The sequence below is a fragment of the Larimichthys crocea genome, chromosome XXIV, assembly GCF_000972845.2.
Source record: "Larimichthys crocea isolate SSNF chromosome XXIV, L_crocea_2.0, whole genome shotgun sequence".
In the NCBI taxonomy this organism is placed as follows: Eukaryota; Metazoa; Chordata; class Actinopteri; family Sciaenidae; genus Larimichthys; species Larimichthys crocea.
Window position 1 is genome coordinate 4,130,703 of NC_040034.1, and position 24,072 is coordinate 4,154,774.

The 24,072-nt window shown below is 43.8% G+C and overlaps 1 protein-coding gene across 6 annotated transcripts; it reads left to right on the plus strand.

The window, feature by feature from the left end:
• Positions 1-733: 733 nt before the first annotated feature.
• larp1b (La ribonucleoprotein 1B) lies at positions 734-22,682 on the plus strand. Of its 6 annotated transcripts, none has more exons than XM_027274767.1 (20): positions 734-1,540; positions 3,669-3,730; positions 5,802-5,858; positions 6,516-6,747; positions 7,817-7,990; positions 9,159-9,284; positions 9,410-9,578; positions 11,186-11,330; positions 11,427-11,595; positions 11,871-12,049; positions 12,236-12,310; positions 12,867-13,226; positions 15,831-15,942; positions 16,067-16,236; positions 16,505-16,611; positions 17,456-17,616; positions 17,704-17,848; positions 19,440-19,549; positions 20,803-20,930; positions 21,111-22,682. In XM_027274767.1, the coding sequence occupies exons 1-20, from the start codon at positions 1,183-1,185 to the stop codon at positions 21,387-21,389; spliced, it is 3,318 nt and encodes a 1,105-aa protein (XP_027130568.1). In that variant the 5' UTR covers positions 734-1,182; the 3' UTR covers positions 21,390-22,682. The 6 variants fall into 6 exon arrangements, with proteins under 6 accessions (XP_027130568.1, XP_027130566.1, XP_027130569.1 ...); XM_027274765.1 differs by having other exon boundaries at positions 735-1,540; positions 15,828-15,942; XM_027274768.1 differs by having other exon boundaries at positions 735-1,540; positions 6,516-6,741; positions 15,828-15,942.
• Positions 22,683-24,072: the final 1,390 nt, after the last annotated feature.

Consider the following 24,072-nt stretch of genomic DNA (forward strand, 5'->3'; position numbering starts at 1 on the left):
GACTGTTCTTAAATTATGCTTTTTACCCTATAGGTCTTAATTTTTCTTATTATTTGTTTCATTGTTTTACTCTTCTTCTAATCTCTAGTTTTTCATGCAACTGCTCTTTTATCTTAAGTAACTGTTAGTTTTTGTCTGTTTCTGTTGTTACTCTGCTCTGCGAAGCACAATTCTGTATGAAAGGTGCTATAGAAATAAATAAAGTTGAAGTTGAAAGTTAAATTATGACCTGAGTTTTTGTTTTGTTTGTTTTTGTTTTTTGCTGTTATTATACAGTGTAATGGCATGTGGCAGGAAAGATTTCCTGTATTTTTGGGATGTATATTTGCTTATACTTTTCAGTATTATAGTTTTTATAGTAAAACTCCTTCCTCTCTCTCTCTGTGTGTACCATGTGTGTGCTGCAGTGAGTATGTTTATATTTAGGATGTATATTTGTATATTATACTTTTCAGTATTATAGTTTTTATAGTAAAACTTCTTCCCCTCTCTCTCTCTCTGTGTACCGTGTGTGTGCTGCAGTGAGTATGTTTATATTTAGGATATATATTTGTATATTATACTTTTCAGTATTATAGTATAGTTTACAGGCTGCAGTACCTCTCCGTGGCCGCCGGGGGCAGCAGCGTCACTGTTTACAGGCTGCAGTATCTCTCCGTGGCCGCCGGGGGCAGCAGCGTCACTGTTTACAGGCTGCAGTACCTCTCCGTGGCCGCCGGGGGCAGCAGCGTCACTGTTTACAGGCTCGCAGCAGCTGGCTGCACGAGCTCCTCTGTGGTCGCGTGGAGCTGAGCTCGAGACACACCGAGCGGAGGTCGCCGTGGCAGAACCGTGAAAAAAAGTTACGGAAACTCGAGCTGAGCGCGCGGCGTGTACATGGTGACCGACTACAGACCCGCAGGTAACTCCGTGTCGGTGTGAGAGAGTCGCCCAGCGCGGGAAACGGACACATTTGTGAGCTCGCGACTCGCTGACTGCTGCATGGTTAGCGCTAGCTGCTAGCTGTTAGCCTGCTGAAGCTACTTGGCTAGCTGGCTCGCGGAGGTCCAGCCCAGAAGTTGTTTACCTCGAGCTGTGGACCTGCTCCCCCCCCGAGCTCCGACACTTTTCTCCGGGAGAAGACAGCGAGGACCAAAGAATCACACTGGATTTAACCGCGTGCGCTGTTAGGAAACTAGCAGGATGTCCGCGGAGGTCGAGAGCAGTCAGGTGGACTCGGGTTTGACAGCGGCCAGCTCCAGCGGAGCTCCGGAGGACACGAAGAGCCAGGACCGGACGGCAGACCTGCGGGCAGAGCACGACAGAGCCCCGGGAGACGGTGTCCACGGCTCCGAGGCAGCCAGGAGCCCCACGGACACGCACAGAAACTGCAAAGAGAACGACAAGGAGAACGACCAAAGCGGCACCGCGGACTCGGCTGTCGAGGCGGTGAAGAGGAAAGTTGTCGAGGCTCCTCCGCCCAAAGTCAACCCGTGGACGAAGAGGACAACGGGCAGGGTGCCGAGCAGCAACATCAACTCCAGCAACTCGCAGGAGAAAGGTGAGCCGCGCTCATGGCTTCTCATAAAGTGACATTAAAGTTGCAGGGGAAGCACGTTGCTGCAACTTGACAGCTTTCAATCCACGTTAAAAGTCTGTCACACCTAATTTGGTCTTTTTTTGTGTTGAATGAAGCGCTCGGAGCTGAATGTCAGGCAGGAGGTGTTGATGCTGGCATATTTGCCCCATCCCCCTCTGTGCTCGGATTGCTCCGCAGCACCACGTGTTGATTGCTGACAACTGCTACTTCTTTCTGCTCTTTAACTGCTGCCACCAGCCCAGCGCCGTCACTTCACACTTAATGGAGAGTGTCGGTGGTGGTGTTGGTTCATTACAGCACAGTCTGGAGCTTGAACCAGCCTCAGGTTGTGTCTGGATTTAAAGAAAAGCGAAGACAGCCAGGCTAGCTGCTGCTGCTGCTGCTGCCGTAAAGACACGTTTTGCATGTCCAATGGCCGGGCTGCCTGCAGGTCCTCCCACCAGCCTGCTGCCTGTCAGTGAGAGCACACACAAGGTGGCCTGACAGGTGTGGGGGAGGTAAAGTACGGCTTTGGTATATTCACTTACATCTAATTTAAGAAAAGTGAAAAAAAGCTGTCAGATTATTAAAGAATCCAGATTTCATCATGATTAAAAAAACTTTAACGCAGGAAGTGACACAGACTGCAGTTCCTCTAACGTCCACCTGAGGCTGGCTCCAGAAGTGAGTCAGTCTCCATAAGTCCCCAGAAAAATCCTACATGTTTTAAATGTTACATACTTTATTTGTCTCTTTTGTCTATTGAGCAAGGTATTTTATTTTGAAAATCCACCAGATTCTCTATGCTGTTTCTGAGTCTGGCTTCCTGTCAGCTCGAGGCTGCTCGTGGCGTCCGTCTCCATAAGTCCCCATGTCCAAATGTCCAACTTCACAGCAGAAATAAACATGTTTACAGCCTGGTACAAAAAACAGTTTTGGTCTCTGTAGCTAATTTCCCCGTTCATGACAACTGTACTGAGGGTGAATTTATATACAACTCACCTGTTCACATTATATTAAGGCTTAAAGTTATGCAGGGTTAAGAGCGTGGACGCTTTGACTGACAGTTTATGACAGTGTGCGTGACGTCTCCCGGTGTGGAGGCTCTGGCCTTTGTCATGTTTGAACATGGGGACTTATGGAGACTGACTCAAGTGGACGCTGAGCTGATGAACCACACTCCCTGACATTTAGTATTTTTATGAGCCGTCTGTTTTTTTGTCTTTCGTTGGATAATCCTTGTGATGTCACAGTGAAATCCTGAGTTACAAACTCCGGCTGTGCGAGTTTATCAGGTGGGGAGGGCTTAATGTAAGGCACTGTTGCATTATGGGAAATGTAGGAGTGTGTGTTTTGAGTATAAGTCAAAATATTTCAGCTTCTGCTGCTTCAGTTTGAACTCTTCTTTCTAAAATCTCTTTCTCATAAGTCCCCTTTAACTTTTTGGATGTTTGTTACTAAATTAGTGGAGTCCCCCTTTTTAATATCAGAGTTGGATTAATTAACTTTGTGTCTGTCTGATCAGCTGGTTAATTAATCAGCCGATCACTTCAGAGGCAGTTTGTTAAATTCAGGCAGTCGACTGAATTCGAGTTGTGAATGTGTGTCAGAGCGCAGAGCGACCAGGGGAAGCTATATTTGAAGCGTCCGACTCTGACGAGAGCACAGGCATCGTTTTACAGCGTTACTGTACAACCAGTTCTGTTGGGTGGATGTCGGCAGGTCGCTCAGGCATACACCCATTCATGTGGAAGCCTTGAACCAGCAGCGGCTCTTATCAATCCGACCATCCTCTCCGGAGCGATAGGGACTGACAGGCTGCAGCGGGCCACTCCCAGCCTGCAGCTGCCTGCAGAGACACATACTGCCGCCTGTACACAAAACACCCTTGAATAGTTCAACTACCCTGACATACTGTCACTGCTAACGCCGCACAGCACAGCATGCAACAGTAGATGACTCAGGAGTTTAACTCCAGCGTTGAGCAACTTTCCAGGGCAACCTGCTCGCTGGTTTTTAAACATAAAAAGGATAAAACTGTTTGAAGATTCGGGCCTGTCCTGTCCAAATGTGATGATGTCGCTCACAATTATTGATTCTGTATCTGCAGATCAACAGAACGCTCTGAAAGTGGTCCGTGCCAGCAAGCCCAGACCGAGGAAATCCAGCAAGGTAACGATCTTTTACTCTTATTTTTGTGTCCACACCGTGTCACTGCTTTTTGTGGCCACCGCTGCTAATCGCCACCGTCCTAGACAATGTTTGTGGAGCGCTGAGGCGTGTTTAAGAAGCTGTCCACTTGGCGGCTGGTCAAAATGAAGCGGACACAGAGAATCCAGCCAATTTTCAAAATAAAACACCCTGAACAGGCAAAGAATTCAACTGCGTATCCGACTTAATGCCTGGCAAAACGCTTCTGGTGGGATGTGAAGTGGCATCAACGGACCAAAGCGGCGTGATGTGACATCACAGAGCCGTGCCCGGTGGGATTCAGTGTTTAGACCTTAAAGAAGTGACACAAACATCAGCTGTCCAAATTCATGCAGGATGGGAAACTCACATCTGCCACTCACCGAGCGGTGGCTGGTTCGAGCTGCTGTTGGGTTGCTCTGTTTGCTTTTTCCGACCAGTTTTTCCACTGCGCTCATTTACGATCAAATGTCAAAAAAAGAAACCGAATAGTAGAAAAATGTCAAACACGTCTGATTACCTCCAGATAGGTGATTATCATTTACAAACAGGAAGTGTCGACATCTCTTAACTGACCAAAAAAGGAACCAAATCGACCAGTCAGTGCACGGAGGATGTGTTTTCACCGGTGTCACCTTTTTCTCGAGTATTTTAACGTAAAAATGAAAAAAAGAAGCACACAAAGACAGAAAACTTCAGTGTTTATCCGCCTCCTCCTCTTTCTGTCGCCGAACAGTGAAAGTCATTTTTCTGTTAAAAAGGTCGGTGGTGGGAGAGTTTCAGAGTTTTCGCTGTTCTTAGATACTGACGTATTTATTATCACCATGACGACACAAATACACAGATATTTTATTATATTTATTTATGTGTATCGCAGTATGACAAATGTTTGCAGCGGGAACCAAATTCTTCTACTCGTCGTTCTGATGAAACTTTTAGAAAGTTCAGATTATATCACAATATGATTCTGATTAACTTTATTAAGATCGAATATTTTCTCTATTTGTTTTTCTCTTTTTCTAATTTCTCAGTAAATTGTGAAGCAGCACTGATGAAATGATTCACCAGATTTATTTAGTTCAACAAATAGAAACGTTTCTAATTTTCTAAATTATGGAAGTAAAAAGTTTTTAATTCAGTTTCAGTTTCATAGTGAAATGTTCAATAAAAAATCATGTAAACGGATAGTAATACATGGAAGTAATGCGAGTAAGTAAGATGTAATCATAATGGGACGAAATAATAATAGTTATACTAAGGGGAGTTTTGATTTACAGGCAGTGAAAAGAATAAAAATAGACGCTGAGTAAACTCTTCAAACACTTTGTAAATGTTTAATGAGGAAAAAAATGTGTTCGGCGTATTTGTTGGAGCTGCAGGATGCACACACATCATGTTTGGTGAGTAATGCTCAGTGTAAACACAAAGTTTTGTTTGTTTACAAGAAAAACTCCACAGGGCACCTTCAGTTATCAAGAAGAGCACACACACACACACACACACACACACACACACACACACACACACACACACACACACACACCTCCAATTTAAAGCTTTAAGCCTGCAGGTCTTTAACTCACACACACTAAATGACACGTACTCTACTTCAGCTCAAAGTTTGATGGTCAGACGTTCAGCTGCTCTCTCGTGGTCGTCACTAACGTCGTTCACTAATATAAATCAGAGTTTTCTGTCGTGGTTCGGGTGAACTGACCCTTTAAACGTATCTGTGACACCTTTCAGTGACGGTTGTTTAAAGGGTGGGACAGGAACACCATAGACAGACATGCAGTACAACTGAGCCGGTCTGAGTGTAGCTGTGACCCTCGTGTGTTTAACCTTGATCTCATATCAGGCTGTCCAAATGTGCAACATTCACAGTGGTAATCGTTGTTGTTTGCAGTTTCCGAGCACTGACCTCCTTTTCCTCCCCGAGCTGGTTTCCACCAGACGCTCGCTCGGTCGGGCTCCACCTGATCCAGTCCAGGTGACCGACTGGTCAATGTCGAATCGATGATTTAATGTTGTTGTTGTTTTTCTGTCTTTACAGTCAAGTGACTTCAGTGACATCACAAACTGGCCCACACCCGGTGAACTGGCCAAAGAGGTACGGCGAGTTAAACATACTAACAGTGCTGTAGGAAGTACAAATACACACTGTCAAAGTGTTCAGTTACTAGTACTAACAAGTCCTGCATTGTAGAGTAGAAGTAGAAGGTTCCATGAGACAAAAAATGTTAAGTACCTTCAATTTGTGCCAGTCAAGACTAAGACCAGACAAACTCTTTGCTACATCGAGTCACGTCATGAAGCAGTTTTTACAAACCGCTGTGTGTTCTGTCATACGAAACTCTTTGTGATTCAGGAAATTTTAATCCAGAAGATTTGTCTGATGTAACAAATAAATCAGACAATGACGTGATGTCCCTGAAGTTCTGGTCTTGACCTAAAATCCAGAATCCTCTTTGTCTGAGGCTGAAGCCATTTAAAAAGTCTTGAGACAGGTCTCGAGGACTACAACACTGATTCATACTTCTTAAAACATCGAGCGATTTTCAGGATTGAACTCATCAGTGATTTAATCTTTAAGTCGTCATTCCTTTGACAAGATCAGGATGTAAAAATACTGAAACTCAGTCTTGATGTTACTCTAGTCCTGTGTTTAGTTTCTGCATCAAGAACCCTGAAGTGATTTTGGCTCATGGGGCGTCATCGTCCTCTAAAAGTTTAACTAAAGCTGGTTTTTCCCTCTCGCCTCTCCCAGCAACAACAAAATGTCCTCAACAACAACGGGAAGAAGCCTTCTTCTTCGCGCAGAGAGAAGGAGAAGAGGAGGGAGCGGCCGGACAGAAAATCAGAGAGCAGCCTCGACGGCGGGGAGAGCAAAGAGAACCAGGAGGCTCAGCTGGACCCGCTGGGAGATCTGCCCAAAGACGGAGAGTCGAAGGCGGGACAGGACGCCAAGAGCGCCGCTCTGAACAAGCGAGGAGGTGAGGGTGAGGAGTTTTTCTGACTCGGTGAAGCATGTTGAACAGCATCCTTTGAAATGATCGGGAAATGTGGAATGATTCATCTCGAGAAAGTGTTTAACAAAGGAAACATTCAAGTTTTATGATTTTTTTAAATGAAACCAAATCTGGAGATGAATGTTTTCACTGGTCAGCGATGATTTGCTGCGTACAGGGAGCATGTTTCACTGTGATGATGATTGTTGCATGTTCTGCTCTGACGATGATACGTGTTGCACTCCCTCGATTCACTCACGTCTTATTTAAACTAAGAAATATCATGTCCGTCTCTTTATGGAGGACGCACCACTTCATCAGCTGCCGAGTGTCTAAAACCAGAGCTGAAGTGAAGAGTTTTGTTCCAAAATAAGAAGAAGAGTCTTCACATTATGACTAAATTTAGATTTAAAATGAACTTTATGAGAAAGCAAAATGATTCAAACTTGTTTTATTATTTTAAATCTTGAACACGATGATGGTGAATAACGTGACACACGTTTCATATTAGTACATTAGTGGAGTGGCACTAGTAAAAATGAAATAATAATCCAAAGGTGTTGATCTTTCTTTTTGGACTCTAAAGGTCCATTTAGTCGCTGTTCTGGAGCTTTTGATTGTGTCACACAGTTTTCCTCAGCAGATGGAGTCTGCCCATCAAACTGAAGTTAAATATCTTTGAATTCTGTCTAAAGGAACAGTTCCACATTTTCGGATACAGAACATTGATACCATTTGTTGAACACATGACGGTTAAACGTGGCCGACTCTCTGTAGATATAAAAGCTTCATTCTAAGGTAACAAAAACATTTATTTTTATTCACTACTAAAGGGTGTCTTGGCTGTCCCTGAACTAAAAACCTCTTGAATGTGTGGTCACCTCCGAGTGAGCCGAGTTTAATCCTCATTTCCAAAAACAACCCTTTAAAAAATGTTCAAGCAGTGAATCTTTATTCCAGAAACAAACGTTGATGGTTTCATTTGTTCCAAACTGGATTTCCAGCTTTTTTTGGAACAAAACTCTTCAAAGCTCTGTTTTCGGTGTGCAATCATCGCCAGGTAACAAACGTAAGTGGGTTTCTCTGCCGCTGGAGGAAGCGTCCCGAGATGACGACGGTGGCGGCGACAAGATGCCCGGCGGGGGCCCGGACACAGAGCCAACCAGCGACTCGCCTGACCCCACGTCGCCCAATCACACACTCCATAATAACAGGGCGCATGATAGCGGCAGGAGTAAGTGGCCAGCAGCTCGCTGTTTTCTGTTCACGCCTCTGTTTTGCTTCTTTACCCGCCGCTGTTTGCCCTCCACGTCATGTTTGCACTTTTTCCTGCTACCATCTGTCTGTCCAGAGTCTGTTTTTTTCACACTAATACAAAGCATGGCATAAATATCAAGCTGCGTTTGAATTTACCAATAATGTTTTTAACCCAATTAAGATCTGTGAGCGAGTTTGTGCTGAATCTTTGCATCACACAGGTGATTCAGAGCCTGTTTGAGTGTAAACGCCATTTAAAGGATTTTTAAAATATATTCTTTATCTTATTTTTACAGCTGTGGCAGTCGATTTTATTAGTTGTGATGACACTTCATGCAGTGAAGTCATTTCTGATGAGTCAGGTGGTCACACAGGTTGTAAATAAAACCCCATTTTAATGCAGTCGTTTGGTTGAGGAAATAAAATTAAGATAAAGATAATGTGGCGTTAAGACGCCGACGGCAACCAGGTTTGAGACTGATCCAGGATCTCTGTCATCTCATCAATCAGACCTTAAATACTCAAATTGCAGTTAACTCAGCTGTACTTAAAACATACGATGCGTTCCAGTCAACGTTTCAAACCCCGTCAGAAGCACGTGCAAATTCCTGATTGTTAAAAACAGCCAGAAGAGAAACAAATAATAACAATAATAACTTCTGTCCATTTCAGCAGAACATCAACTGATCAGCAATCAGTCAGGAGAAGAGCTGAAAATCTGTTCCATCATCTTCAGCATCTACGCTAACCTGTTTGATGTTTTTGAGCAAACAGTCACTTCTCACACACACTAAGCATTAAACCAGACCCGTACCTCGTGACGTAGCTGCCAGTAATTTGTTTGGACACTTGAGGTCCTGTACGATGGATTCTCGTGTGATTTTTATGACCTGTCGTGTCCTCCAGCCTCACAGGGTCTTCAAAAAGACGTTTAGGTAGTCTGACAGCCTCACAACCTGTGTGATCTTCTGACAGATCAGGCTTCTCATTTCTCACAAGTTCATGGATTTATATCTTTACATATTCTGCTTTATGTTGGCAGATAAACCTGATTCTGATGGACCAGGTTTTCTCTAGTTTGGGAAACCACACCGTGAAGTGTGCGTAGGATTGGACGCTAAGCTGCTGTGGTTTCTTGTCGACAGGTTGGAGAAGAGAACAGCGGGACTTTGGGGACGACACCGGCAGCGTTAGAAGTGACGGCGGGAGCATTCGTGGAGGAATACGAGGCCGAGGGAAAGGTCGCGGGCGCGGGAGAGGTCGTGGGCGAGGTGCGGTTTTTAGTTTCACCAGATTAACGCCCGTATTTTACAGTCATGTTGAAAGTGTTGCTGCGTATCCGCTGAAATAATTCACCTTCTTTGACCTGCAGTTTGTTTAATCTGTCTGTTTTCAGGCCGTTACGAATACTCTCAGAGCTTCCGGGACTCTCAGTCGTCTGACGGTTCTGCTCAGGTTCCCTCGGAGTTTGGCACCAACATGGTTTACTACTACGATGACGGCAGCAAAGTCCAGATGTACACGGTGGATGAAAAGCTCCTTAAAGAATACATCAAACGACAAATGTGAGTGTCTGATAACTTTAATTTCTCACTGAAATACAACCTTACATTTCCTTTTGTTCTAGTTTTGGTTGGTTTGGCCCTAATGATAAAGATAATAAGATAAATCTGCAGACACTAAAAGGTGCGTTTGGTTGGGTTGTGCATGTAGGGTGAGTTTTGCTTTACTTTTTGATGTTGTTATACGATTTGTAATAAGTAGATTAGTCTTCTGATATTAGCTGGTGAAGATCCACCTCATGAACTGTAGGAATATTTTTATTAAAACATATTTAACTGCACCAGACACATCCTTCACGTCCACTCTGTAGGACCTAATCAGCTCTTTACTGAGGCGGGTAATGACATTTCGGCCTCACTAATTTATCAGTATGATGGTCAAAGTTGTGTTTTAACCACCAGCTGTGAGAGGCGTGTCACTGAAGGACTGATAAGCAGTAAACAGTGTCGTAAAGCTCCTCATGTCCGGCGTGTCCTGCAGGGGGCAGCGTGCGCTCTGTGTCTGACTGACAGCTCTGGCCTCGTTGCAGCAGCAGCACACTCAGAATAGTGGAGGGTGAGGTGGACTCCTAAATATAGCCGCCTGCCTCAGAGGGGGGACAGGGGATGGATTCTCTGCAGGCCTGAGTGAGGAAGTGTAAAAAGGGGAGGAAGAGAGCGGTGGGGGGTCGTTCTTGTCTTCTCCTCTCTCGTCTCCTTCAGCGTTTATTCAGGCTGCTCACTCAGCCGGCGTTACTCCACATGAAACAACGAATAGCCTGCAGGCTGAGCTCGCCGTGATGAGACCGAGAGATTTCCAACTACAGATTTGGTTTTCCATTGATTTTGTCTTACAGGAGAAGAATTATAACGTGCACAAAGAGGTTTTAATATTTTAATTCAAAATATTCTAAACAAAATGTGTGTCAAACACTGAGAGCTGGCATTAAGGCGATCTTTTTGTTTTTAACCTTTTTCTTTTTGTAGAAACGTGTTTATATTACTCATATTACTACAAATAATTATAAAGACCTTTTTAAAAACAGAGTTTACAAAGTGCTTTGACAGCACAAACAGAAAAGTCGAGCGCTCCTGATGCCAAAGGCTCGAACACCTTTTACATTTAAGGCTCGACTTTAGAACAAATGAACTGTATAGCGTGTCGACACATTTAGAAACACATAAACCAAATCTGAGCAAGTCAAAACAGTCTGATGTTCAAAACGCTTCTGCTGGGTTTAGAAGTCGCGTGGAGAACGGACCAAAACCGTGTCGTGGCCGTAACGTGACAGATCAGATCAGTTTAATTTAAAATTAAAGCAACAAATCGAACTTTTAGTCACGAGTTAGACTCAAGCTCCAAAAAACATCTTACACACTTCCAGCTTGTCCACAGTCTTTCTGTTAGGAAGGTGTCGTCTCCAAACTCAGCTGATGACATCACTATGACGTCGTTTTTCTCAGGCTTGACAAACTTCAGTAACCATGACAACTAAAAACACTTTGTGCATCTCAAAGTTTGATTAATCATCGCTGCATTCGTGCTCTTTGCTCGCCCTCTGTTGATTAAAGATTTGAGTTTAAAGAGCGTGCTCCTGATTGTTTCTGTTTTTTTTTGTCTCCTCCTGCAGCGAGTACTATTTCAGCCTCCACAACCTGGAGCGAGACTTCTTCCTGAGGAGGAAGATGGACACGCAGGGCTTCCTCCCCATCTCCCTCATCGCCAGCTTCCACAGAGTGCAGGCCCTCACCATGGACATCAACCTCATCATGGAGGTAATATCACATGTTCGACTCCTCGCCGTGTGCACATACTGTTTGTCTCCAGCTTACACAAACATCTCATCATCAAACATCTATATATTTGTCCAGGCTCTGAAGAGCAGCAAAGAGGTGGAGCTGGTGGACGACAAGGTTCGCTGTAAAGTCGACCCGGAGCGCTGGCCCATCCCCGCCCCGACCATCGTGGGCTCGCCTCGGACCGACTTCTCCCAGCTCATCAACTGTCCCGAGTTTGTTCCTCGACAGACGCTCAACTCCGGTTAGTGTTCAGCTCAGTCCACTGCTTCTCTTTGCAGACTGCTGGCCCAGATATTCACTGGAGCACCAAATCTGGTTCACTCAAACAAATCCACTCTTTGAGTAACTACAGAACAGTGACCGTCGTCTAATCATATTTATTGTTGACCACAAAGACACAGACTCTCGTGCCGTGTTGAGATTTTAGCACCTCGGAGCCTAAATGTGAGCTGACAGTGTGAAGTGTGATTTTTAAAACCGTGCTGAAGGTTGCGTGTGATGTGTCGGCCCTTTCAGCTTCATCGCCTGTGAAGACGACTCCTCCTGAGTCCGCTGAGCCTCAGGAGGACTCTGCTGAACCGAGCTCGTCCAGCCAGGAGTCGCTCCCGGCCACAGATGCCCCCGCCCCACAGCCCGACCCCGACGCCTGGATCCAGGTGGAGAAACGCCACCGACAGCCCCCTGGAAAGCCAAAGGTAGTGAACAGCAGGCGTGGAGAAATCCAGCTCGAAGTCTTAACCAGCTTCAAAGCATCACATTTTCATTTTCATCCCCTTTTTTTTGTTTCTCATCACATTTTTCATCTTTTCATGTCCTCCATCCTCCATCCTTTCCTCCTGTTCGCCTCCTTGTTTGTGTCCTACACCTTTTTCGGCCGGCAGCATGTCAGTGATGATGTGTGTGTTGTCGGCTCTTCTCCTCCCTCAGCACTCCAACCCGACCACCTCCCCTCTGCAGTTGAGTACTTCTTGCTCTCGCTCGCTCATCAGCTCCGGTTCTGCTCGGCGCTTCTCGTTCATTTTATGTCTCTTATTCACGCCTTCACCTCGCACCTCAAGCTTTTCTCATGCAGCTTTCTCATCTAACATCATATATTTAAGATCCCCAAACATCCAGAAGATAACATTTATTCAAATTAACCATTATTAATTCATCATAGCTGTCATTTATCTTGATTTAACAGGGATATAATCCCTTGTAGACTATAGCCAGACTTAAAATAACCAAAGAATTTCTTCATTTGCATCATTAAAACAAAATATTGCATTAAAGACTTTGCACAGGTTTCAGAAGATGATTAAAAAAGTTGAATTTGAAGTTAAAGGACATTAAACACCACGATCGGTCTAAGAGTTTGTCTTTCAGATCATTTTCTCTCCCACAGTTTGGACAAAACACTTGTCACCACGTGTCATGTTGGATCTGCAATTGACAACTAATCGATTAATTGACTAATCGTTGCAGCTCTGCTCCTCTACCTTCTTTTGTTAATTGCATTTCTGTGTCGTCCAGGAGCGCAGCGAGGCACCTCCACGCAGCCACCAGGCTCCTCAGCAGAACGAGCCCGACCAGGAGGAGCTGGACTTCATGTTCGATGAAGAGATGGAGCAGATGGCTCCGAGGAAAAACAAGTTCACCGACTGGTCAGACGAGGACGACTCGGACTACGAGATGGACGACCAAGACGTCAACAAGATCCTCATCGTCACGCAGACCCCTCCCTACATGCGAAAGCATCCCAGTGGTGACCGGACGGGAAACCACGAGTCCCGAGCCAAGATCACCACGGACCTGGCCAAAGCCATCAACGATGGGCTGTACTACTACGAACAGGACCTGTGGAAGGGAGAGGAGCAGGTGGAGTGCAGCAAGGTGAGAAAAACACGGAGAATAGGTCAAAGAAAGTTCAGTTTAGTGTTTTACAGACTGATGATACAGTAGAAAGCTTCCACTTATTGGGGATCCAGACATGTTTGAGCAGGTCTGTTACGGAGAGATGAAGAAGACTAACAGGCAGGACTGAGACTGAGATGAACGCATACATCACGTATAAGTCACGTCTGAACATGCAGAAACAGATTTCTTCAAGTTAAACTTTATTCCCAGAAAGAAAATTCATCTTCCATCCCTGAGACGCAGACTGAAACATAACGTGCACAAAACACAATGATAAAAACTTGATTTCCTCCCAGGTCAGAGCTCAGGGCTGATGTTCGTGTCCAGCAGTCGGCAAACTCGACCGTTCTGGTCGCTTGGCCTTGTTTGGCAAAACCTGACTCACTTCCTGTTATTGACTTAGCTGTTTTCTCTAGTTGTGCCAGTGGGTCAAAGAGGGAGGTCTGTCAACAGTGTAAGACAGAAAACGCCGTTCACAAGCTGCCAGATACAAATAATGAGTAAATGTGTGAAGTGCCTTTTCAGTTACACGGGATGCAAGAGTTAGACGGATCATTTAAAGAACAATAAAAACTTCTTTTTATGTCTGACCCTTTTATAACAACAAACCACATGTAGCTGTGCACACACTTAGTGAGGACAGATGTATTTTAAAAACTGTCGTCGGATCATTCAGCTGAAAATCTCGATTACGTCGTCTTATGTAAGTCTGCAGACTGTCCTGGACCACGGCCAGACATCTGATCTGATCCTAGAGCTGAAAAATAGGTCAGACAGTTTTGACTGTTGCCTTTTTAACACGGTCGGTAAAAAAACTAAATAATTTTTCATAAAGACAAATGGAGAGTGGAGAAGATGTGTTCTGTCCAGTTTCAGGTTTCAGGGTCCCCCCCGAAGCCTCGACACTGTGACAGAGTCTTTGTGGCAGAGCTGTTAAATCTCACGCTGTGAACGGAGACAAAAATAAACTACTATTTATCGCCCACTATACGAGCCTGCAGACTACATGTGTGTCATGCAGCTGCTGCCAAGGCTGAGTGACCTGCTTTCGAGAAAAAGTTGCCTCGTCTGCAGGAATGCTGTGCGTAGGAAGACTTATCTATAGGTTACACATAGGACTGATACCGGATCAGTCTGACTTTAAGTTCTTCTTTTTCATGAAACAGATTTCATGAATTGTTTTTGGCCTTGTTGATTTAATAAGAGACACCTCCAGCCGTGTTTCCACGTGTGTGTTAAAGTAATAATCCAAAACATTTTGTGTAAAAGTAGAGCTGGAAAATAAAATATAGTTTTTCTGTTTGTAGTAATGAACGATCTGTTGGCAGTCCTGACCAGCACCCACCTGTCAATCAGTCTGAAACAGTCAAAGGTATAAATATTGTTGTCACATAAGACATAAACTGTAAATCCTTGTAATTATTTGGCATTTTTAATGATTAATGACTTCGTTAGCGTGAGCAGAGGTGTCCATCATGACATGAAGACATCAGCAAAGATTTCCTCAAAACGAGAATCTCTCACGTTGCCACTCGGAGCGTGACGAGGTGTTTGTGGAGGGTCAGAGGTCAGCAGGAAAGAAGGAGCCGAGTGTTAACAACGTTTGATAGATGAACCTCAGGACAAAAAAACAAATGTATCAGTGGAGATCAATCACATGGTAATCAGCAGAGGTTTGATCCAGGCTTCCAGCAGGTCCTTGAAATCCTTGAAATATTGTGAATAAAGACACGGGTCATTGCTTTTACGTAACGTTAGTGAATGGCGACGTTGTGCTAATTCTCATATCTCCATTATCGAAAAGTAAATATTAATATTTTGTTCCTTTGCTGACGCTGAGTTTTAAGCGTGTTCAAAGGCTGAATATAATACGGCCACATGTGGGAAATGACATGCCTGAACACACACACACCAAGGTCACCTGGATTCACTTCTGCTGACGTGTAAAAGTTCAAAGTACGCTTCACATCTGCTGTGTGTCACACAGGCTGGCACATCGAGTGTTTTTACCACCATGTCGACTGTTATCAGTTCAAACAGCCTGCGAGAGGTCGGAGTATAAACTAAAGTCATGTTTGAGCGCAGCGCAGGAAACTTCAGTGTTGATTCTGATTGATGACTTTACAGTTAGTCACTGAGATTGTGCAATAAAATGTACAAAAATAAAAGTTTATCAGCAGTGACACTTCTCTTATCTCTGTTAGTTTAAAATGCAGAACTCTCGTCCTGCTGCCTGACTCTGTTAGTTTAAAATGCAGAACTCTCGTCCTGCTGCCTGACTGTTTCTGACAGATTCTAACAGATTCTGACAGATTTTGACTGATTCAGGCTTATTCTGACTGATTCTGACTGTTTCTGACTGTTTTTTGCTTATTCTGACGGATTCTGACTGATTCTGACAGATTCTAACTGATTCTAACTGTTTCTGACTGATTCTGTCTGTTTCCGACTGATTCTGACTGATTCTGACTGATTCTGGCTGTTTCAGATTGTTTCTGATTGTTTCCGACTGTTTCTGATTGTTTCTGATTGTTTCTGACTGATCCTGACGGTCCACCTGTTCTTTGTGTTCCCCAGCAGGAGGTGGAGAACTTCAAGAAGCTGAACGTCATCAGTCAGGATGAGTTTGACACTCTCACCCCTAAAGTGCCCGTTGACCCACACCAGGAAGTCCCGCCTCCTCCCATGCCAGGTGAGTTTGCTGCGACGTCGGTTAAATCAAAGCTGAGCAGCATCCTGTCGATGCTTTTAACATTTTAACCTCTGTGATATTTCTGAAACATTGTGGCACTTTGATTCTTCCCGTGTTTCCTCAGTGGACAGCGGCGCAGAATTGGCCCGCTCTCTGCCTACGACGGTCCCAGAGTCGCCCAGCGCTCACCAACCCCGAACCCCCAAAACGCCTCGCACCCCCGGACGCCAGGACCCCAACAAGACGCCACGCTTCTACCCCGTCATGAAGGAGAGCGGCACCATCGACGGACAGGTGAGAAAAGGGTGTAGAGACGCTCCTTGATGTTTGATTATTACTTATTGAGATGTTTGTTTGTGATGTTGGCGTCTAATTTGAATCTGACATGTTTGCATGTTTTTCTTCAGTTAATATCAGCTGCTTTGTTTCTTTGTGTGCGTAGACACCTCCTGTCTGTTACCTGCTTTGCATGTGTTTACATGTTGACATAGTCGAACAGGATTCGAGTCCCGTCCTCGTAAACAGCTCGCTGTAACTTCATGAATCTGTTTTCCGTTTCCAGACGCCGAGGAAGAAGAAAACCAGCCACAGTTCGAACCCTCCTCAGGAAGCGCACATCGGCTGGGTGATGGACTCCCGCGAACACCGGCCACGCTCTGCATCGATCAGGTCCGACCGCTTGTACAGGTTCAGTCCTTCCTGTGACGCTGCCGCCTTGTTTCAGTTATAAAGCAGAAGAAGAACACACAGCGGTCGCTTCCTACTTTCACTCAGTCGTTCTCCATCCCTCGTCCCTCTGCTGTGATCGCTCTGCTCACATTTTTTGACCTTTATTCACTTCTCTCCATCGATACACACTTTGCTGAAGTACTTCACAAAGACACAGATGGTATTCGTTTACAGATTACGGTGTTTTTACCCCTCTAAAAGAGTTGTTCTGCTTTCCTTACCAATATTAATTACAGGCCTATCACTGACGTAAATAAAAACGACGTGGACCAGAAAGTTTTAAAATTAAAGCTCCACTGAATGCTGGGTACTAGTACTGATGTCTCCAGAAAGACAAATACTGCAGTATAACTATAAGTAACAGTTATGTCTGGTATTTATTAGATGAATCATTTCATTTAAAAAAATTTGTGAAAAGACAGAAAACGGCAAGTTCAGGTAGCTCCTGAAACGTCCATAGAATCCAAAACTTTTACGATATAAAAGCAAACCTTCGTGTTCGAGGAGCTTCAGTCTGCGAATGTTTGATATTTCTCAATTGCTTGATTTTAAAAGTGTCGCAGATTTTTTGCCAGTTGACTAAATCATGAATAATTTCATCAGTACATGACACCTGGTCGTCAGCATGAAGCTCCTGATACAGTCTGTGGTCACCTCGACAGTTTCAGATGATCCAGACTTCAGATGATAAGAATTAGATTAAGCTTAATGGACACGATCAATAAAAATGTTCTGATGCTTGTGTTTCGTTTCCTTTCTCACCACCTCCTCCTTCCTCCTACAGCAGCTCTAATGCGTCTCCATCAGAAGGAGCCCCGCTGTCAGGAAGTTACGGCTGCACCCCTCAGTCTCTGCCCAAATTCTGGCATCCATCCCACGAGCTGCTGAGGGACAACGGCTTCACTCAGCAGGGATACCACAAGTACCGCCGACGGTGCCTTAACGGTACGGAGACAGAAATGTCAAGCAAAAAAAATGTGTGCCTGAAATACTGCTTTTGTGCTTTCTGGTGACCGAGTGGATGTGTTTCAGAGAGGAAACGGTTGGGGATCGGCCAGTCTCAGGAGATGAACACTCTGTTCAGGTTCTGGTCCTTCTTCCTGAGGGACAACTTCAACAGGAAGATGTACGAGGAGTTCAAACAGTGCGCGGTGGAAGACGCTAAAGAAAACAACAGGTGAGGCGGACGTTTAAATACGAAGCTCCATGTGAATATATGTCTGGGCCAAATATTGACTAAGAAATGTCACAAACCAAACAAACCGAGTTATGGTTGAAATGAAACCTGAAGACAAGCAAAGAGACAGACAGAGAGAGAGCGTGTCTGGCTGGTCTGGCTTCATTTTCCCCACAAATGAATCATTAACCAGTTTGAATGTAAACAGAACTAATCACATTCACACATCGAGGCCGCAACATTCTGGAGAATTTTGGGGTTCAGTGTCTCGCCCGAGGACACCGGGGATCGAACCGCCGATCTCCTGACTCGCTCTTCCTCCTGTAAATTGCACAGAGTCGTTTTGTGTTATAATAGTAAGAACAGCTCTCATGATTAGAAGATGTTCTGCTGCAGGTTGTTGTGGACGGTTACGAGAGCGCGCTGAGTTTTCGCCTGAATGCAGACTGTTGTAAACGTGAAGCGAGCTGCTGAAAAGAGGCCGATCCTCCTTGATCCCGCACACGACCTGCTTTTAGCTTTTAGCTTTGAGTTTAACGCCTTTACGTGCCTCATTTGATTGCATTGCTATGACGACAGCTTGGCTTAAAGTCTACCTGCTGCCAGCAAACAGTGAAGCGTCAGTGGACGCGCCCGACAATCACACTGAGCGTAAAGAAAATGAAGTGTTTATTCATCGTGTGTTATATTAGATATAAATCAACGTCTTCACAGCATCCAGCAGGAAATGAAAGCGATTTAAAACTGGTGTCTTCTGTCTTCTTTAATCATAGTAATTATGATGTTCTGACATCCAGATGTTGTAATTATGACATGCTACGTTATGATTATGATAAAATGTCTGCTTTGCTTCTTCGGTGAGTGCAGTGCGTCTTCGTACGACAAAGTGACGTCTGGTTTATTGATAACTGACTGATGCACACAAAGTAAAGCTGCTGCTGCTGCTGCTGGGCTGAAGATGCTTCAGTGAGCTTTGAGTTAAAATCTGTAAAGTAACTTCCAGCATTAATTTACCATGTAAAGAAAGCAGCGAGGAGCCAGGACGCAGCTGGACTTTGTGATCCTCGAGTTTCATGTTGTACCTGCAGAAAGGCTTCGTCTCCTCTCGTCTGTGTAAACTTTCTGATCCCTCCGTGTGATCCTGCAGACAGCAGCAGCGTTCGGCCGTCATCATTTGACAACAGAGGGTTAACAGTGGAGCCCGCCTTCCTCTAACATTGTTGTGTGTCTGCCAGGAGCGCCTTCACACACCTGCCAAGCCCACATTCTTGTCTAAATAAGTGGGAGCCTCGGGCTGAAGTGGGAGTGAATCGTAGGTTCAGGGTGTGTGCAGATGATGCAACAGCCCCGTCGGCTTGTTACGCGGCAGCTGACGAGCAGACTCGCTCGTCCGGTTCCTCTGTCAGCTTCGTTAGTCATTAATCTGAGACAGAAAGTTTTATTGTTGTGGGAAAGTAAAGATGAGCTTACACACAACAACAACACCCTGTCCGTGTCACCATGCGTGTCGAGAAGCCAGATTTAATGCAGTGTCATTTGTTTACTTGGTGTTGTGGTCGGAGTGCAGGTAAATATTTGTTCTGCCCTGCAGGTATGGACTGGAGTGTCTCTTCAGATACTACAGCTACGGTTTGGAGAAGAGATTCAGATTAGATCTGTTCAAGGACTTTCAAGAAGAGACCCTCAAGGACTTTGAGAAAGGTAATCAACATTAAAAAAAAAAAGATTCTTCACCGAGGACTTTCAGAATAAAATCACAAACTTCCCGTACTGAACCACGACACAGCATAAAACTATCGTAAAGAATAAAACCAGAAAACTTTCCTGTGACAGTCACATGGAAGATTTTAAGCTTGGCCGCATTCCATCTATCTTCATAAAGGTCTAAAAAAAAAAGTCCCATCATTTCATCTACATCAGCGTGACGAAGCACAGAGGCGTCTTTGTTCAATGTTTCATAACCGGTTAAAATAAAGCAAAACTTAACATAAAGCTGCACTAATCCAAATAATCCACAGCGTGTAAGCCCGTTTAACCCGGATATGACCCTTTCCTATATGTAACTGTTTCATAAGCATTCTTTATCCAGAGTCAGAGCTTAAAGAAAATACAAATAATATCGATAATTAAAATGTGTCCACAGCTGTGTTTGGTAACAGTATGCTGATAATTCTTATAGTTTTAAATAGATAAAGTTGTATGTGTACAAACGGTTTGTAACTTATATCTTTATACATTTACAGAAAGGTTTTAATGCATAGTGAACTTTAATTGTAATCGTGTTTGACCTGATTTAAAAGTTCACGTCGGCTTTAACGGCGAGCTCAGACCTCTGAAGCTGAGAGTGACCCCACTGAAGCAGAACGGAGCTTCAGCCACTTATTTCCAGCAGAGTTATTTTTATGTTCGGTTAAACGTTTCCCAGTCAGACTCCTCCCATCCATCCATCCATCACCACCTCCATCCATCCTCCACCTCCCCTCCAGACCAGAGGCTGATCCATCAGCTAAAGACTAAACAAAATGAAACCACATATGTCCGACCGCAGTCACAGCCTGAATACTGTAACTCTGAGTCACAACCAGCCGAGATAATTAATGTAATTAAGATGGGCCGTGTTATCATGTGGCTGTCATGAGTTTCTGTGTCTCTGCTGCCACTTTTGGAGTTTTTATCTGATCTGGGCGTCAAACTAATTAATGCACTAAAGGGAAGTAGCATCGCAGCTTTGTGAGCGGTGTGGACAAACGATACCGACAGGGCGAAACGTTCACACCTGAACTTTACTGAAGTTAATGACCATGCAGCTACGTGCAGTAAAATGACTATTATCAATAATAATGATAATCAAACCTGAGAGAGCTGAGCCGTCAATAATTCTCTCATGTCCTAAAAACTGGTTCAACCTTGAAGCTTGAAATGAACCGTGTGCCGTTCTGTTTCCCGTCGTCCAGGTCAGCTGTACGGACTGGAGAAGTTCTGGGCCTTCCTGAAATATTCGAAGATCAAGAACCAGCCCATCGACCCAAAGCTGCAGGAACACCTCTCCCAGTTCAAGAACCTGGAGGACTTCAGGGTGGTGGTGAGTGTCCATGTGTGATATGAACAAACAGACATAAACCATGTGTTCTAACGTGATGTTTTTCACGTGATCAGTGGTGGAAGTTTGTTTTGTTTTGTTTGTTTAACGTGGGCGGTGAATCTGGAGTCAGAAAGCAGCTTTTTATCGCTCATGTTACGACTCTGACCTCTGTGTCCTCAGCCCCCGATGGGAGAGGAGGGAGGCAGGAGGAGACGTCACTCATCCTCGGCCGGGGATGAAGGGAGGCGTCGGCGACATCCTTCCAACTCTACCTCAAAGCCTTCACAGGCCTCCAAATCCTCCAACGCCGCCGCCGCCGCCGCCACTGCTGCACAGAGCTCAGCCAAAGACAAAGCCCAGAAAACAACAACAGCCACCGCCGCCTCCACCACCAGCAGCCAGGGCAAGAAGACCGAGCCCGAAGCCCGGAAGAAGGAAAGCGCTGCGCCGAATAAATGAAGCCCCTGCTCCAGGTGCAGGGTTTGGATAGAAGAGATGTAGAGCGAGGCGACGGCAGCTCTGAGCTCGGCGTTCGCTCTCTTCAGCTGCAAACTGTTTGAGTATGAAGAGCGACAGAGCGTGGTCGACTTAATTAGATCGTTTTTTTATCTGTGCATTTCATTTTAAAGCAAGCAAAGCGTAGCAGCGAGCTTGAATCTGTGCGCCTGACAGCTCCTAACGTTTACAAAACACACAAAAAACTACAAAAAAATGCATTCCTGCATTTTGCCTTTTTATTCTCTCAGATGCCAAAAAAAGTCTTCAGCACGTTTGTTGTTGATCTCCACGATCTGTAACGAGCTCCGCTCTGTAACGAGCTCTCCGCCTGTTGAACTGTGATTCTAGTTTGCCAAGATAACAGATACTGCAGATAGTCTCGTGTGCCTTAATCTGACTCAGCAGACGACCGGAGGCCCGATCCCTGACGCAATTATCCAAATTTTGTCTTCCCGGTTGATTTGGGGGTTTGTTTAAACTGACACCACTTGCAGGTTTTCTTTACTTAAACATCTTCCGTTATTATATATATATTTTTTATCGTGACAATCAAGTTTGACAGCTGCGGTCATAGATTTGTGAAGGACAGACTCCCCCCGCCCGAGGCTGCCACTCCGTAACAGATGTGCCCTGATGTTTTTAAAGTCTGACTTAACGGGCGCCACAGCTAAACCGGCGTGTCGGCGTTTTTAATTAAAACCTGCAGAAATAATGACAAATTGATCTGGGAAGCTTTAAAGTCCCGTTTTACACCCAGAGGCAGTATAATTTATTGTTTTATTTTTGTTTTTATTCTTCCATGTACTTGATTTGACGACATAGTCTTAGGTAATCATTGCAGTTTTTAAAGGCTTTTGCTATCAAATATGATAATAAAGGAAAATGTTTCTGCTGGATTCTGGGTGTGAGCTCGCGTCATAAAAAAAAAAAAAAACTACAGTATATTTTAGCTTGAAGTTCATATTATGTTTGAGGCTTGGTGCTTTAGAGCACTTAATCCATAACTTTCCTTTTTCTTTATCAGTGGACGTAAAAAAAAAACTAAAAAAAAAAGGTTTTAGAGTTGAATTAAAAAAAATAAAAATGTAAATACTATAAAAATCATTTGCTATTCAATTATTCTTTTGATTTTAAGAAGTGATCTGTTTCATGGTAGCGTGGTTTTGAGTGTGTTCTAGGATAAAGCGATGATGCATGTCAATGCCTTGAGTCTTGAATTGTAAAATGCAAAAAAATATAAAATAATTGATTGTATGAAGTCGTGTCTGTGTGATCTGTCGGCACATTTCTCTCTCTGTGGTGTTTTGTGGTGTGGCTGAGGGCGAGACGCAGAGCGGAGCCTGATCAGCAGGTTTTTCTTTTAAACACTTCAGGGTGAATTCATTAAAAAACTGTCCAATGATCCGAATCCAGCGAGAAAAGCTCGAAGCTTCTTTATCATCTGTGACAGTAAACAAGCAGAGGACGGGAAAGTGTTTACATAAAGTGAAATGTGCAAATAGTTTACAGAGAACAGCTGATTCAACACTGGGGGAAGGAACATGTGAGCTGACAAGAAGAAACATTAAAACATGTGATCTTTAAAAAATTAAAAATAATGTATTTATTGCAACAGATGAGCTCGTCCTGCTCACATGATTTCAGGGTTATGAAACAGGAAGAGGAAACAGACAAACTTCAGATTTGTGAACTTTGCTTTTTTTATTTATTTATTTATTTTTTGCATGTAAGTGACTGTGCTTTAAACTACGGGTCCCCGCAGAGGGACAAAAACCTTCAACAATCCAGCTTCGACTTTACAACAGTGGTGGGCGGGTGTTTTGCTGCGTTCACGTGTCCCTCGTAAAGCTCAGTGCTGACAGAGAAGCGGCTGAAGCCACACCTGAAACTTCACATTCATGTTGTTATGTCACCTGTTATCATTATGTGGATCTGAAACTTAGATCTTTAGTTATTTATTTAGATTTTTGTCACCTTAAAAAGGAGGATAATATTTATTTGTTTATTTGTTATAACAAAACAATTACACTTTTATCTAATACATTAAACTAAAGTTAAAAATAACTATTTATAAATGTTAACACTGCTGATGCCACAATCAGAATCAAAGAATTTGATTTGGTGTAGTTGGCGCAGAATAAACAGTAAAAGTATAAAAAATATAGGAAGATACAAAAAAAGAAATATATTATTATAAATATTGATAATATTTATTAGATTTATATTAACAATAAAAAAAGTATTAAAATATAAACAATATAAATAGATATTCAGTTTATAGCTTGCTGTACCTGTGTCATAATACGGAAGCCCCGAGCAGCCATGCATTCATACTCTTTATTTTCTCCTAATAACGAGTTATTCGCATTTATTTTCTCGACATAAATAAACAAAGGAATAGTATATTATTAAATCACTGTTACGTATTATGGAAGCCCAAAGAGGTCAAACATTCATAAATGTTATTGTTTTATTGTTTATCCAAGATATCCAACACACATAACACGAGTTATAAGAAGACAAATGAAATAAATGAATGTATATAAGATGACTTTGAAGTTTCCTGCAATAATCTAATAAACTTTCCATACTTACTCTGGGCTTCCGTAGTTTTTGATAATTAAGTACATGAGGAATAGGTTCA

Coding starts and splice junctions, on each gene's coding strand:
- larp1b (XM_027274765.1), top strand. CDS start 1,183: ATGTCCGCGGAGGTCGAGAGCAGTCAGGTGGACTCGGGTTTGACAGCG. Junction 6,748..7,816: donor GAACAAGCGAGGAGGTGAGG/GTGAGGAGTTTT, acceptor AATCATCGCCAG/GTAACAAACGTAAGTGGGTT. Junction 7,991..9,158: donor GGCGCATGATAGCGGCAGGA/GTAAGTGGCCAG, acceptor TCTTGTCGACAG/GTTGGAGAAGAGAACAGCGG.